This window comes from Brugia malayi (assembly GCF_000002995.4).
Source record: "Brugia malayi strain FR3 genome assembly, contig: Bm_v4_ChrX_scaffold_001, whole genome shotgun sequence".
Lineage (NCBI taxonomy): Eukaryota > Metazoa > Nematoda > Chromadorea > Rhabditida > Onchocercidae > Brugia > Brugia malayi.
This window is the reverse complement of record NW_025062479.1, coordinates 4,228,169-4,245,110: the sequence shown is the minus strand read 5'-3', so window position 1 is coordinate 4,245,110 and position 16,942 is coordinate 4,228,169. Positions and strand designations below refer to the sequence as shown.

At 32.1% G+C, this 16,942-nt stretch overlaps 3 protein-coding genes across 3 annotated transcripts; 1 reads left to right on the top strand and 2 right to left on the bottom strand.

Moving 5' to 3' along the window:
* Positions 1 to 7,653: 7,653 nt before the first annotated feature.
* Bm17916 (Uncharacterized protein) lies at positions 7,654 to 8,090 on the bottom strand (the record flags this gene model as incomplete). Its single annotated transcript, XM_043073574.1, has 2 exons — positions 7,654 to 7,806; positions 7,998 to 8,090. 2 exons carry the CDS (start codon positions 8,088 to 8,090, stop codon positions 7,654 to 7,656), a joined length of 246 nt encoding a protein of 81 aa, XP_042929508.1.
* A 3,557-nt stretch (positions 8,091 to 11,647) lies between these two features.
* Positions 11,648 to 15,246, bottom strand: Bm10967 (Uncharacterized protein; the record flags this gene model as incomplete). The annotated part of the gene is made up of 9 exons (XM_043073572.1): positions 11,648 to 11,869; positions 12,031 to 12,815; positions 12,982 to 13,081; positions 13,281 to 13,337; positions 13,506 to 13,602; positions 13,836 to 13,981; positions 14,385 to 14,547; positions 14,677 to 14,741; positions 15,187 to 15,246. 9 exons carry the CDS (start codon positions 15,244 to 15,246, stop codon positions 11,648 to 11,650), a joined length of 1,695 nt encoding a protein of 564 aa, XP_042929506.1.
* Positions 11,720 to 12,956, top strand: Bm14292 (Uncharacterized protein; the record flags this gene model as incomplete). The annotated part of the gene is made up of 3 exons (XM_043073573.1): positions 11,720 to 11,803; positions 12,672 to 12,749; positions 12,915 to 12,956. 3 exons carry the CDS (start codon positions 11,720 to 11,722, stop codon positions 12,954 to 12,956), a joined length of 204 nt encoding a protein of 67 aa, XP_042929507.1.
* Positions 15,247 to 16,942: the final 1,696 nt, after the last annotated feature.

Genomic DNA, 16,942 nt, shown 5'->3' with positions numbered 1-16,942 from the left:
TCGTGTGTGGACTGCTGCGTTAAAACTGCTCCAAAATTGTCGCCATTGTTTATGTCGTGATAGGTTGATATTCGAATAGTTGCAGTACAGTAGGAAGATTAATAAACCTTTATTTTCGAAAACGTATTATTAATAAACTGAGCAATAAAAAAGAGAATTTATAATAAAAATAAGACCGGAGGAATTGAGTTTGGTTAACAGAGCAGTAGTCGACAATAATGGCAATGAATGCTTTTGTTTATTAGAATTGAATTTATATGAGTGAGGTTGGGCGTGTCTAAGATAAAAATCACATGTGTGAAGAATTGGAGGTGTTTACAAAAAAAGGATTAAAATCACATGTGTAAAGAATTTGAAGTGTTTACAAAGAAGAGATTAAAATGAAAGCTAATTTCAATTTTGCATAAAATTACATGAGTAATAAATCTTAAGAAGCCAGATTTATGAAGAGATGATTTTTGAAACCGTAAGATTGTTTACAATGTAAAAAGGAGATATGATTTATGATATTATGAAATTGGTTAGAAGTTTTCGCGAAATTATTATTCGCGACAGTTTAGGGTCTCCATTGAAAGTAGGGAGCGATAAATGGGGAAGATTTACATTAATACTTGAAGAAATATTTGAAGAAGGAGTAAATTTTGCCTCTTCTTTCGTTTGTTTGTTCGTCAACTCCTTTGAGAATTGTTTTAGGTTTTGGTCGACTTCACCCTTGTGCATTGTTAGTGTTATTATCGCTTCCTTTCCTTCATGCAATAATTGAAATATTCCTTGGTCGCCTTCTGTTACTGCTTTGTATTTTTCCTCCTCTTCTCTTCTTTTCATTGTGACGATTTGTTGAGTATATGTGAACCATTTATCGTTGATAGATTCAAGCGTAGTTACGCATAATTGGATTCTTCGAAGTTTATCTTCTAACACTCTTTTTCTTATTATATAAAAATCTTCTTTTTCATCTATTGTCATACTTGGTTCTGGAGATTTGATCTCCAGTTGATTTACTTCTTTAAGAAGACTGACTAACCTTTCCTTTGCCGGTTGAAAGCTCGCAATAATGTGGCTCGACATGTTCCCGGCTCGTGGCACCAATAAGTTTTTTCTCGTTGAAAGGTTTGTCTGGTAGATATTCGAATAGTTGCAATACAGTAGGAAGATTAATAAACCTTTATTTTTCGAAAACGTAGTATGAATAAACCGAGGAATAAAAAAGAGAGGAAATTTATAATAAAAAAGAAGACCGGAGGAATTAATATTGGTTAACAGAGTAGTAGTCGACAATAATGATAATAATACCTTCCTGTTTATTAGAATTGAATTTATATGAGTGAGGATTGGGCATGTCTAGGATAAAAATCACATGTGTGAAGAATTCGAGGTGTTTACAAAGAAAAGATTAAAATGAAAGCTAATTTCAATTTTACAGAAAAAATTACATGCATGAAGAATTGGATGTGTTTACAAAAAGGAGATTAAAATTACATGTGTGAATACCGTACGATTGTTTACAATTTAAAAAGGAGAGATGATTTATAATACTATGAAATTGGTTAGAAGTTTTCGCGAAATTATAATTCGCGACATCTGTTCCTTGTGAAACAAAATAGGTTTCCTTTCTTGATGGTTCAGATCGTTGACTTCTTTGTACTCGATACTAATAGAATCTTGAATCTGTACTGGTTCCGTTCTGTGTACGTGTACTGTGGAAGTCCTCGTGAAATACTTTATTATTCAAACCTCAAACTTGGGTAATTAAACCACAGATTAACATTAAAAATTATACAACATTACAATAATGAATTGATACATAACACACAAATATAACTTAATTATAAAACATTTAAAGATATAAGCAAGCTAGATACCTCGCAACCGAGCCATACCAAATAAGAAACTATAATCAGTGGCTTTGTAAGGAAGAAAATTGGGAGGAATTTTATAGATGTTAAAGTTATCATGTGGATTAAAATCACTTAAAACAATAGCCTTTGTTCATTAGGTTATAGCTTCACCATTGTGGCGACAACAGTAAATCAACCAAGCTTAGACTTTGTACCTTTTCCTAAAGGATTAAAACCTGAAATTTAAATTATCCGCAGTCAAGTTATCGATCACACTATATTATGCAGTTTATCATTTAAATGGACTATAATCTATTTTTCACTGGAATTATCAATATTGGAAAAATAATCGTGATTTTCTTCGTATTTTCCTACTACTGTTAATTTCTTAGGACAATCTTGCTTATGGTACTTCATTCGCAGTACTTTAGATCTTAATTGAAATAGTAAATCTAAGAAGATTTCTTAGGTATTGGAACTACTGGGGACGCAGTTACAAATAATCGACGGACGAGTAAAAGAGAAATACTCTCGGACAAAAAATTTTTAAGATGTCAAATGTTGGCTTGTGATCATTGGTTCCAACTTGCTTTGCTATAAATTTTTTAGGAAAAATTGTGTAAGTTTAAATATAAATTCGTAAGCAAGATGTAAAGGAAAATAAGACCTGATTATGCCAACTGTCTCAATCATCTTATATTCTTAAGTACCTTGAATAGCATGACTAATCGTTTTCCTAGATTTGAATTTATTAGAAAACAATTTTGCGTATCGCAATCCAGAAAACCGAAGCTTCATGCGATTCTTTTCAATAACATTGAAGTTCATGTATGTGAATTTTCATTTGTCTTCCAGAAATTATTCTTAAAACTAAACAAGAATTTTCTATTAAAATTACAAAAGACAAAATTTCGATCGCACAGCATCCATATGATATAAGAACTGTTTTGTGGTATGATATTATCTTTGGTTCCAATTTTTGAGATTGATATCTATCAAAATAAGATTTCATATCTACAAAAAGATTATTATCAGATGACTTATTAAAATTTTACATTATTAAAATGCGAAACACCTAACAATACTCTAACCGAAATATGACAAAGACCATGTAAAAATTTTCATCGAATGATTGGTTTATGTTTTTCGCATTTTAATAAGTGTAAAAGATTACTTGCGCAAAATTATGCAGCGTGAGATTGGCAGCAATTAATCTAAATTCCTAAAGTAAGATGAAAAATCTGTTTCGAGATTTTATTCGAGATAATTTATTTTGGCTTAGTTTGTGTATCGCAGTAAACTAGTGTCATCAGATGGTTGTAAAATTAGAAATAATTGTGTTATACTGTGAGGTAAATATGCCGTTAGACCTAAATATAGTAGTTATAGGCATTAATGCATGAATGAACATGCAGATGATCCTGAAGATTTGAAGCAGAAATCTCACGGCTTTAAACCTTACTTGTCATCTTAAGTTGTCAAGTCTGTCCACCCCAGGCATGACAACCTTTTTCCATTCATGCATCTTCACTAAGTTTTGAAATTTATCTTACCATTCCATTATATTGTATAGATTAATCTCGTTGATAGGCAGTCTTCTTCCTTAATCTCTCCATTGCTTACCACTTACTTTTCAATTAATTCATTTAAAAGTTAATATATAGCGTAATCATATTAAATTATGCTCATATATGGATACTGTCGTGAAAGACGAAATATTTAAATTATTATATCCAAAACTAACAAATTCCTCTTATCTAATTCCTTTTCCTCGCACAAAAAAAACCCTTTGTTAGCAAACCCTTCGTTAGCAAAACCCTTTATTAGCAGTCTTTGTTTCATATCATTTAAATGTCCTCCTCTGCCGAATATCTGGTCAGTTCAGTTCTGTATATAAACTAATCCTGTTAACAATCTTCTTTGTTCATCCATGAGAAATCCTCCCATCTAATCTCCATTCGTTAAATCAGTCTTATATATAACCCAACCAATCCTTCTATAACCATCATTTGCTTTATGTTTTGGGTGGTATTGGGATGCGTCTAATACTTTATAATTTTGTGTTATTTCACCATTTTTATATTATTGCATTTTTTATAGTTTACGCGTTTGTTAAACGGTGTAGCATCCGTACAATATGTATAAAGCGCTATTATTGCTTCATGTTAAATAAAGGTTTAATTACCCAAGTTTGAGGTTTCACGACAGATACTATGAACTAATTCTTTTTAGTTTTATGATAGACTTCTTTCCAGACAAAAAAAAAGATTTTCTTTTCTTGTTTAAGTCGGAAATTTCTAATTTCATTATACCTGATGAACTTATTTTAAATTCTCGAATTCAAAATTTTGTAAACTACCAAAAATTAATTCAATTTCTCCACTGTTTGTCTGCATATTACTGCATAGAAATTTCCACCTCATTATTTAAGAGAAAAGTACTAAAATAACGTAGGTAAAAAAGTACTAAAATAAGTTGAACAAACAATTTGTTCTAAATTTCATTCTCAAAAGTTTGAACCTTTTCCTGTTCAGGGAAGTTTTTCACCTCATCGATAATTTCCTTCGATAAGGCTAATTGCTGAACAAGTTTATTTATTTAGGTCAACTAAGTTGGATATTATATCAGTGGCAGAAGAATATGTGTTCAGCAAATCCATTGGATACAGCTGGATACCAACCGGTAGAGAAGCTATCACAAGTTGTAGTCGATAAAGGTAGCACATCGGTTAAGCTTCTGAAAAAGCAGCAAAATGATGCATAACATTATGTCCCAGAACTGGATCCCTTAGGTCTAGGAAATTATTCTTTAAGCTTTTCTTCGTTCGAACAACGCTTAAAGGACTTCTATCGATTGACAGAAGATATTCATAAAGCTGATCTGGAACAAAGGATAAAACGTATCTTTGTGTGACATGCAAACGATTATTAAACAAAACACGGAAACAGTGATCCAATTATGCGTAACTAAGCTTGAATCTATCAACGATAAATGGTTCACATATACTCAACAAATTGTCACAATGAAAAGAAGAGAAGAGGAGGAAAAATACAAAACAGTAACAGAAGGTGACCAAGGAATATTTCAATTATTACACGAAGGAAAGGAAGCGGTAATAACACTAACAATGCACAAGGGTGAAGTCGACCAAAACCTAAAACAATTCTCAAAGGAGTTGACGAACAAACAAACGAAAGAAGAGGCAAAATTTACTCCTTCTTCAAATATTTCTTCAAGTATTAATGTAAATCTTCCTCATTTATTGCTCCCTACTTTCGATGGAGACCTTAGACAATGGCGACAATTTTGGAGCAGTTTTAACGCAGCAGTCCACACACAAGCGATTCGAGAAATACAAAAATTGAATTACTTGTACTCATGTCTTAAAGGAAAGGCTCTACAAGCAATATCTGGATATGATATAGCTCCAGAGAATTATGAAGTCATCAGAAAACTGCTCAATGAAAAGTATGGCGATCACTCAATAGCAACGACATTATTAAATAATAAACTCTAATCAATTAAAAGAAATGAACGCTTTAGGAGAAAGCCTGGAACATTCAAATGTCGAAATTTTGGTCTAGAGTAAATTACCATCATGAATATTAAATAAAATATATAAACATAAGAAGAAGGACATGCCTTGGTCAATTCTCAAACTAAGAAACTTTTTAACAAGTTTAGTTAATGTGAATGAACAGATTAGAAACTGTCAACATTCACTCACTCAACTCAATATTAAATCTACAACTAACAAACCGGAACAAAAACAATCCCGGAGGAACTTCAGCACTGTCGACAATAAAAGATAATCAAAATACTTCGAAAACTACAACAACGAAAAGACGACTATGTGTATTCTGCAATCAAGATCATTGGGACAGCGAATGCGTGAACTACACGACTCTCAATGCTCGACTTAATCGTCTCAAAGTATTAAAGAAATGTACTATTTGTCTTAGAGACAGTCACAAAGGACAGAATTGTAATGTCAAAAAACAATGTTTTTATTGCAAAAGCTTACATAATAGTGCTTTATGTAATAAAAGGAATTCACTTTCTTTGAACAATACAGTGTATCAAAGAAATGAAGAGCAAGAAAAAATCGTACCTTCGAAAGAAAGGAATTGTTCAACTTTTCTTTATAACTCGACATTTACAAATCGATCCAAAGGGACAAAAGAAACTTTACTTATGCAAGGTGATAAAAGTCTTCAATCCATTACAACCTCAACTACAACAAAATGCCCTTGCATTATTTGATATTGGATTACAACTCTCCTTCATCTCCAAAAAATTATCACGTCAATTAAAGTTAACCGAAACAGAAACTCAAATTATCAGAATAGCTCCATTTGGTATAAAGGAACCGAAATCATGTCGCATTGCTCGCATACAACTAAATGTGCTAACTACAGGAAGCGAAATCATACCATTACAAGCAAATATAATTGATTATCTAACGAACGAACTGCAGGTAGTGGAGACATCAAATGAACTTCAAATTCAAAATTTAACAAATTATTGGAAAAAACTTGACGTATTGATTGGAGCTGACTATTTTTTCAAATTTATTAGTCTACGAGAAATCAAAGAATTAAAATCAGGGCATATGTTGGTTTAATCAAAAGTTGGTCTTATGATTGCTGGAAGTGGAGATATTAAGATACTTTGCAAGAACGAATTATATGCTAAAGAAGTAGTATATTCTACAAACGCCAATATTAACTCGGAGCTAGAAAATTTTTGGAAATTAGAGACGATTGGTATCCAAGAATCACCTCAAGATGATGATGATGATGATCAAGCTTTAAAGCATTTCAAACGGACCATCATCAAGCAGGGTGGAAGATACCAGGTTTGTTGGCCATGGAAAGACTCCAAACAAAAATTAAGCAATAATTATGGATTATGCTTGGGACGATTGAAGAATTTGATCAACCGCCTACAACATAATTCAAATCTCCATTCATATCATCAAATACTTATGGATCAACTACATCCGGGTATAATTGAAGAAGTACCTCCAAAGGATGAGGTAAGCATTATTCATTACTTACCACATCATGAAGTATTAACTCCTAGTAAATCAACAACTAAATTAAGAATAGTATATGATGCCTCAGCACATCACAAAGGTTTTAAAAGCTTAAATGAAGTACTATATCGAGGTCCAGTAATGTTACCGGATTTAGTTGGAATAATATTACGTTTTCGGATGATGAGAATAGTAATAACCGCTGATATCGAAAAGGTATTTTCACAACTAGAACTACAAAATGAGGAAAGAAATTGTACATGTTTTCTTTGGTTAGATGATATTGATAAAGAACTAACCAATGAAAATATAAAATGTTACCGATTTAAGAGAGTTCCTTTTGGAGTAATATCCTCACCTTTCTTATTATCAGCAACATTAAATTACCACCTAGAAAATCATAGTAGTGAATTGGCATGGGAGATAAGAAAGAACTTATACGTGGACAACGTTATTATATCAGCTAATGGAACAGAAGAGGCTTTATATAAATATGAAAGAACGAAAGAAATTTTTGGTGAAGCATCAATGAACATAAGAGAATTTCTTTCAAACGACGAAGAATTTGATGAAAGAATACCTGAATGCGACTTTCAAGCCAAACAAACCAGGAAAATTTTCTCGGTCTTAAATGGAATATGAAAGAGATATTATCCGTGTGATACTGAAACCAAGGCAGGTATTAGCTAACAACAGCTGTAATTGGATTTCTGGAGTACCCTTTAATATTTCTGAAAAATGGAATTGTGAAGAAATTATTAACAAAAATGCTACATATCACAAAATGGATGTGTACACACGCACCCATATAAGAATACCAGCTAGAAAATGTAGCAACATTACACGGACTGTATGCACGAAAGCTTTTCTTAGAATATCACTATCGGTAGTATCAGACCATATGTCTACTACCGCAACTTCCTCACAATTCTGCAGATATTTAAATGTTCGAAAACGAATGTACGGAATTGGACTAATTCAGTCTTCTCCTAATCAATGGATAACGAATAAGGAAATACAATACTCCTATGGATGGTTAGGAGTCAACTATCAACCAACATCAAATTTCATATTAACCCAAGGAGAAATTCTCCTCTACGAGGGGGGGGTTAGTTTCTAACCTTGAGGATATAAAAGACTGTTCGACACAAAAGGGTGAATGCATAACGAATACTAGCATTATCATATGGAATAGCAATGATACGACCAATCATTGTTTATATCGAAAGATCGGAAGATTCAAGGCTACAAAGTATAACAACCACTTCATCATCGATGAGATACAAGCATCGCTTATAATTGATAAACCTCCCCCCCCCCCCCTATATTAAACATTTAATGCAGGGCGATATAGTTATTGAACTAGACGTTGAAGATGACTCCAACTCTACTACAAAATTCAAACGAAGAGTAACAAATAAACTATTGATGATGGAAAAGTCTCCGGATAGAAAGTACGATCTTGAAAATGTAAAACTTCAATACCTTTCTGATTCACTAAGACAAGAATTCTTTCAACAACTTAAAGAAACACAGCAGAGAAGTTGCCAAAACAGAAATAACTTATTACTTTTGATCAAATGGCTATCAATCAGCAATCCTACCCTTGCCACGAAACTAATACTTCAAAGAAACGATGTGATAGCTAAAAGAATTAAGGGAAATTTGATGGTAACTGCTTGTAAATGTGGACGAATAGCAATCAAAAATATCGAATTCAGAGGGAGTTTAATAAGCAATTTTGAAATTGAAAAAATTAACGTTGAATTAGAAAACCTAACTCAAACCCAAAAAACAATTAATTCAATACCACATCAAATGAAGGATGAACTCTTTTGGCAAGAAATCTCTGAAAAAGGAAAAGAAATTATCAAACAAATGGAAAGGGAATTCAATGAAATTGTTCTACCGATGGAAGAATTTAAAAACGTGATAACACATTGGAAATTGATTTTTATCTGTATAATTATCGTGACAATATTAACTATTTTAGTTATTATTAAGTGGAAATTTAAATTAATTCAATCTCTCCTTTGTAATACTTCAAAAACGAAATTCAAATCAAACTACCATCATTACTCTCCCTATAGAATCACCACACACTCAATTCCTAACTAAAGAAGAAATCCTACCTATTAAACTCCGTACATTTACCTATATACCTCAAAATCACTCTCTCAAAATTACGTCTTAAAACAATTTCTCTCCCTCTTTGGGAGTGTCGCGAATTATAATTTCGCGAAAACTTCTAACTAATTTCATAGTATCATAAATCATCTCTCCTTTTTAAATTGTAAACAGTCCTACGGTATTCACGCATATAATTTTAATCTCGTTTTTGTAAACACATCCAATTCTTCATGCATGTAATTTTTTCTGTAAAATTGAAATTAGCTTTCATTTTAATCTTTTCTTTGTTAACACCTCGAATTCTTCACACATGTGATTTTTATCCTAGACATGCCCAATCCTCACTCATATAAATTCAATTCTAATAAACAGGAAGGTATTATTATCATTATTGTCGACTACTACTCTGTTAACCAATATTAATTCCTCCGGTCTTCTTTTTTATTATAAATTTCCTCTCTTTTTTATTCCTCGGTTTATTCATACTACGTTTTCGAAAAATAAAGGTTTATTAATCTTTCTACTGTATTGCAACTATTCGAATATCAACCAGACAAACCTTTCACGACAACAGGGCAGTAAGAAAGGAATTCTAAATTTGCTTTTACAACTGTTATATTTCAATGAATACAGTGTTATAATGAATTTCGCACTAAAAACGACCTATGTAGCGAACAAATTTTATAATTTTTTATAAATTTGCACACATATGTATGACTGAAAATTTATAGCAGTATTTATTTTCAAGGTGCAACTGCTGGTAAACGGACGTTTTTTTAAAACTGGTTGTATCGAAGACATTTTTATTAATTGGAATCAATTATCTATAAGAAAAAAATAAATCTTTAAAAATAAGCAATGATTTTTAAATCAAGAAATATTAACAATGTTGAGAATCTTCGCTTTACCAATTTCAAGTGCAACGAAAGTCAAACTGTTCCTTGAAAATGGATATTCTTTCTATACTGCAATCTGCACATAGCAATTTTTTATGACATTGCAGTCTATGTGGTAAAGTCAAACTGTTGAATCACAAATTTTTTTTCAAAAGTTTAATAACATGAGATAAATTAAATAGGTGTCGTATCTACCATAGTGGACAAGAGTACATTTTCCATCGAAAATTTGAGTATGTACGATTTGATCTAAGTGTGATAACGATACGAAATTAAAAAAAAAACATAAATTTCTGAACAAGCTTAGATGCGCTGCATCGTGTCTTGCATTTGTAAGGCCATAGAATGGACCTAAGCAAGGTTCGTATTGTTGTTGCAGTAGCTTCCGTTGTATTGATTTTATACATAAATAAACAAACCTTAAGCTGTTATGATAAATAACTGACAAAAATCCTCTAAACAAAGACTTATAAAGTAATAAATGATAGCAATAAAAACATGTAAACAATGATTAGAAGTATGGGACAATAATTGGGCAAATGAAAAAAATAATAATTTGATTGCAGATCGATGATTTTTCCATGAAATAAGGAACAGAAAAATTGCCAGTCATTTAAAACTAAAAGTTCTTTAACTTAATTAAATTGAAACTGCGACAGATCATTGTCAAGTCAAAAACAAGCAGTATATGAAAGGCAATATCAGACATATCAGAAATCTTTTTTTTTTTTGTAATGTTAATTTCGCGAAAAACTCTAACCAAAATAATAAGATTAATATAACTAAATACTAATAAAACTAATTAATCATTTTTAAATTGTAAACAATCTTACGGTATCATGAATTCCTTAAATCTAGCTTCTTAAGATTCTTCACACATGTGATTTTCATCTTAAATACGCTCAATTCTCACATTGTAAATTTTCAATTTTTTGTAAACATTTCCGATTCTTCACACATATAATTTTTATCTCAGACACGCCCAATTCTCACTCATATAAATTCAATTCTAATAAACAAAAGATTCATTATGGTCATTATTGTCGACTATAAGCCCTCATAATCAATCTAAATTTCCTCCGATTTTATAAAGTTTATTTCTACTGTTCAGGTTACTGATAGTAAGTTAAATAAAAATAAAGATTTATAAATCTCACTGCTGTTACACAAATATTCGAGTATCTGAAGACAAACCTTTCACGACAATGTGGTGTAACTTCATTTTACATTACATTACACTGTGTAGAAATATGCAAAAGTGTCAATGAGTCATCGAAACAATCTTTTCCTGACTATCTGCTTCCGATTTTTCATAATTAACAGACAATAAATAGCAGCAAAATGCTATTGAACATTACCCATACTTCCAGAACGAACCTATAAAATAAATGAGCAGCCCTTAGTTTTTTGTCTAAAGCATTAACAAGAACATTTGAAAGATTCACTTCGCCATTATAATTTATTTTTCTTAAATAAAGTGTTCTGATGACGTGAAGTCAGCTCATTAGTGCGTCTCAATCAATGAAGCGATATTTTACTTTGTCATCAGTGATGTGTGATTTTTAACAGTACAATAGTGTTTCGTGCATCGTGCTCATTTAAAATCATGCTAACTTTTCTTTAATTTCCAGTGAACCGCGTTACTCTTTTATTAGTTACTAATTGATTCAAAATGTAACGCAACCAGAATTTGTTTATTTAATACAACTGATGAATAAAATTTAGAAAGTGACAGGAATCTGTGATTAGCAGATTGGTTTATGGTTTCTTTCACAATTATTTTTCCACAATACTTCGCTATTTGACCGTCGGCGCCAATGGTGCCGTTGAAACTCATCACCATAATGGAATTGCCTATTTGCTGCTACGTGAAAATTTCGTTGTGCGCCACCACTTCTGCAGTAAGTTTGTCCCGATATTGGTCTAATTTCCTGTATTGGTTTAACCAATTGTTTTTTCTGTTGAAGCTGTAAAATCTTCGACTCTCTTTTTCGCTTGTACAAAGCTATGCAAATTATTTTATGTGTGAAAGATATAAATTTTTGAAGACTCTATGTGAAGTAGAACGAAAGATTGAAAAATGGTACAGTACAGGAAGAATACAGGTGAAAACTGAAGTGGTTATTACCTGTGATCTGAGTGTTTCTAACTTCCGCTGCATTCTACAACTATTCCTAGTTGTTTCTTGCATTTGCTTCTCTAAACTTTCCAAATTCTGTTCAATTTTGTTCTGGAACAATGTTACACGTAGCATTCGTTGATGATAACGGCATATATTTCGCAAATGAATTTCACTGTTTTCAAATTTCATCGTTTCTAACCGTTGTTCTAGTTTTTCAACATTTATCAGCAGTTCACACCGCACAATATCTTGATATTTCAGGAATTTACGCAAAAAGCCCCGCAAATCAGCCAGTTGTTTCCTTTGTCGCTCTTGTAAACTCAGTACTTTTTCTTGCAATGCCTTTTGTTGCTCACATTCCTTTTCTAAATTCAAAACTTCTTCTTTACGCTTCATATAAGCCAACATTTCATTTCTTTCTTCATGAAGTAATTTATTGACAAGCTCCTTTATTCTGGTGTACGTTGCTTGGATCTGTTTTAACTTCGTTTGTAAGTACACAGTACGTTGATTTGTTGAGTCTTCTGATTTCTCGGAAATGTTCATTTCAGCAGCCAGTTTACTTTCCAGCATCTTCCACCTCTGTTCTCTTCTTGTTTGTTTCTCTTGGGACTGTTCTTCTTTGATCTTTTTCAGCAAATTTTCAGCAAAGTTCTGTTTCAAACATACATCGCTATCAGCAATCATTTTTGATAAGTTATCAACAAGTAGAAAGCCAGCTGCAGGTACTTTTTGTGGATTCTTTGAGTACATCTCCGTCTGCCATAAATGTAGTGACCATATTATATCGTCTGCAAAGTTCAAATGTCTCAATATTAAGGAATATTGGATACAATTTGAAAATATCTGTCCTGATGAACATGCAAATAAAGGTATTACACTTTTTACAGGTGCGAAATCGACATCAACAAAAATCGATTCCAATTCTGTGAAATTCATTATGCAGAATACGCTAACCAGAGCTTTTCGTGAATAATGTTAACGACGGAATTGATTTTAATAGCATTCGAATTGATTCTCTTGTAAATACAAAAAATCGCAAATCTGATGGTTGCATCTATAATTCCATACATTGGGAGTTTTGATATTAAGTAAAAATGATGAATTGATTTTGTTTCTACTATACATACTATACAGAATATTGATAACAATAAAATAATAAAAAATACTGCTATCTTTTTTGTAAGAATAAGAAGTGAAAGATATGAGATAAATATTCATGACATCTACGGCAAACATTGGAAGAAGATATTTACCTCATGTATGTAAAGTTTTACGAGAGTGTTGTCCGTTGCTGCAAAATTGCTCCCTTTCTGTAATATAACGGGCTTTTGTGATTGCTTTCGATGTTTGTTACGATGATAGTGTTTGTTATAATTTAGGCAGCTTATTGACCGAATACTCTCATTTACAAAAAATATGAAACTTTTCTTTCCACCCTTCATTTTAAGCAAAATTTAAATAATAGAAGTAGGCAATACCAGTGTTTGTGGTACATTGCAATTACTGAAAAGCGTGTACTGTTGAGAGCCAACTCTACTCGCGTAGGAGTCAGAATTTTTTCGCAGCAAAGCAAAGCTAAAGGAATTTAATTAGCTTTTGAGAGAAATGCGCAAAATAGAAAGTGGATAGTATCAGTGTCAATAACAGCACTTATAAAGTTGCTGAAAAGTTTTCTTTTGTAAATTTTATGCCCTGCAAATAGGAATCGCTTACATGCTGCATGAATTCAAAATTCTTGTGTAGAAATGTCTAACTCAAATAAAAATCTGCCATTCCTACTTCCTGCCGCAATATATGTAATTGCTTACACTATATCTCCCAAAATGCCACAGAGAATAAGACGCCCGCGTATTATAATAATGGCAATATTCGGCACTTCCTCTTTTTGTTTTCTACACACTTGAAAAGAGAGTCGTTCAATTGAGGTCAGTATTGTACCGAGAAGGCTGGCCAGCTGAACTATATCCATGTAAGAATTGTTTTCCCATGAATTCATGTAGAATAAACAAAAATGTTAACACTATAACAGATAATGTTCGTTATGATAGACATATGAAATAAACACATTATTCGTATCATTTGTGACCGTATACACTGTAAATGATAAAGTGGTGGTGATCTTGGACGTGTAGCTCAATCTCAGTGATTGCAAAGTACTACGATTGTAAGATGAAAAGCAAAAAAAAAAAGAAAAAACTATTCGAAAAAGTGTATTTTTCTCAACCAATTAGAGGATTTTTTCAAGTTTGGCGATAAAGAATATGCAAGCTACTGAATAATTATCGTTATAAACGATTGAAGAGAGAATATGATGGAAACTTGAACAGATTCAAACAATTTTTTAGCAGGTTAAGGACCTGAGCATCATTTCCAACATTGTTAATAGGGTGCTCGCCAAATGACCGATCAAAAGGTAAAATTTTGGCACGAATGTGCTCGACTAGCATTTCTGCTTTAATTTTCTGCATAGAACTTTCCACTATCGCATATAATCTCACAGCTACACCTAATCGTTCGTCCCTACAAATTAACCGTTTTAAGAAAATAGAAATTTTCACATTAACGTGCAGAAACGTCATTTCTACATATCTGAATACTAACGCTTTGGTTTAGACGAAATTTTAAATTGAATTCAGTCTCACAACTTACACATCAGAAATATATCGCACATCAGGACTCTTACTCATTTCATTCTCAGTGAATAGTTGTGGACCCTAAATAGAAAAAAATATGGGTAACAGATAAACCGACTTTTACAAATTCCATATTTTTCTTATCGAAAAAAATTTTATTGCTTTCTTTTTCTGAACTGCATGAGATACCAAACATAGACTATTGTTTAGACGATGAAAAAGAATATATATATATATATATTAATGACATAACTGATGGAATCACGGGGATAAGCTTACAGCTTATATTTCATATTTTAGTTTGCAGTAAAGAAAAAAAAATGGCTATTAAGAGGAGAAAAGTTACATTATACTAGCATCTGCGTCTGATAATTGAACATGTAAAACAATAAAAGTAAACAAGGAAATCGGTTCATCTTTATTATGTAATATGTGGGAAGCAAATAAGCGTGAAAATTTAGGTGTTAAATATTTGCATTTTCTTGGGAAAATTTAACCGATCCGTTAAAAAAGAAGTTAGGCAAACCTGCAAAGGACAGTAAGCGGCATAAGTACATTTTCGGTATTTTACTGAAGATGTTAGCATTATTGGCTATCCACCACGGTTCGAAGTTTTCTGTTGTAAAAATTACAACAGAATACAAGGGTAAATGTAAATTTAAAGGACAAACATAAATATTGCTGTACGACTTGCAAACTACCTTAAAGTATTGAGAAATTTCTTGGAATCTCCAAAGTTACTTCTCCAGAAAAATCTAGCTTTTTTAAACTAGAATGAATACTCTCAAACGAAGCACAACGAAATATTCAAAGATCACAGCAATTCTGTTGAAGAAGTAATCCACAATATGGTAGGAACAACCTATCAGTAATTCTGATGTTACTAAAAATGACTTCATCGTAATAACTACACCTATTTTAAAGAGAAAAAAGTTTCATTCATTTCATTTGCTCCTTCCCACTTGATATCAGCCGCATTCTCTAGCACCAATCAAAAAAGTCCATTTTTTGAGGACTTCATAAATTTCAAAGATTATCTCAAGAAAACTATGAAGAATAAAAACTGAAGAAAAAAGTTAGGCACATTCCAACCAATTTCAAAAGTTGAAACTCAACAAACCTATGACAGGTTGGCTCTTCCAAAACGGCTACAATCCATTAATTTAAGAAACAGTATGTTTGCTACCTAATGAACCTATTACACTTGAAAATGTAATAGCTTCATTAAAGATCTTTAAGCAGCTTATTTTTCATTATCTTTTTTATTATACATTTGTTAACGCATTATACTGACTGTTCCAATATTTTCACTATATTCTTCCGTACATCTTTGAAATTTTTCGTCATATTTTTGCATATACTCTATCCACTACAGTAGTGCAACAAATAGTGACGAATAATAAGAAAGATCAGTGATAGAAAGGATTACAAGCCTTGCCTAATTATCATAACATGCCCACAGCAAATCTTGCACCATCCCTTTTCGGACAAACATTCCTCATGCACATGGGTCATTCGAATTTCCTTATCGCGGGTTTGGAGACACGAAGCCAACAGCTGACGAAAAGTGAAATATCCCATCATGTGGTGGTTGATTTGTTGTTGTCGTTTGTAATCTAATGGTAATGTGTAGTGGATCCGTGAGGGTTGAAGTCTTAAAACACATCGAAGCGAGTTCTCGACATCGCCTATGACATCTCTGTGACAAATTATTTATCATTTAACCGCGCTAGTTCTTGTGCACAATTTGTACTTGTAGTTTGTACGAGTTATACTTCAGTTTTATCCGATTTCATTTGTCTTTAATGCCACAAATTCAGGATGAATACTATATTCGGTCTGTTTATCACTGCTTAGCATCTCAGATGACATTTATCTTTCCCGTACAATATTTGTAAGCACTAGTAGAGGTTCGTAGACTGAATCTAATTTTATTTGGTCAAGATTTTGATTAGCCAATGTTGACATCCGTCACAATTGATTATTACGGTTAAGTAGTGTTTCGTAATACTTTGAGTATGTATCTATCAAAAATATTGCTTTTCTTTTTTACAAGAGTAGAGTGGTGATCTAATGATATTGCTACTTGGATAACAGTGGGTTGGGAGTTCCGTTCCGTTATGCCTAGTAAGTGCATTTATTTTTATTAGGTTTTTTTTTCATTTATATTGTACTCTTAAAATAGAGAAAATGGTTCCTCTAAGTAATTTCCGCACATCCTAACTTACATAAATACTAGCTCTACTTTAGATATGTGATCAGGAAGTTTTTTTTTTTTTTTT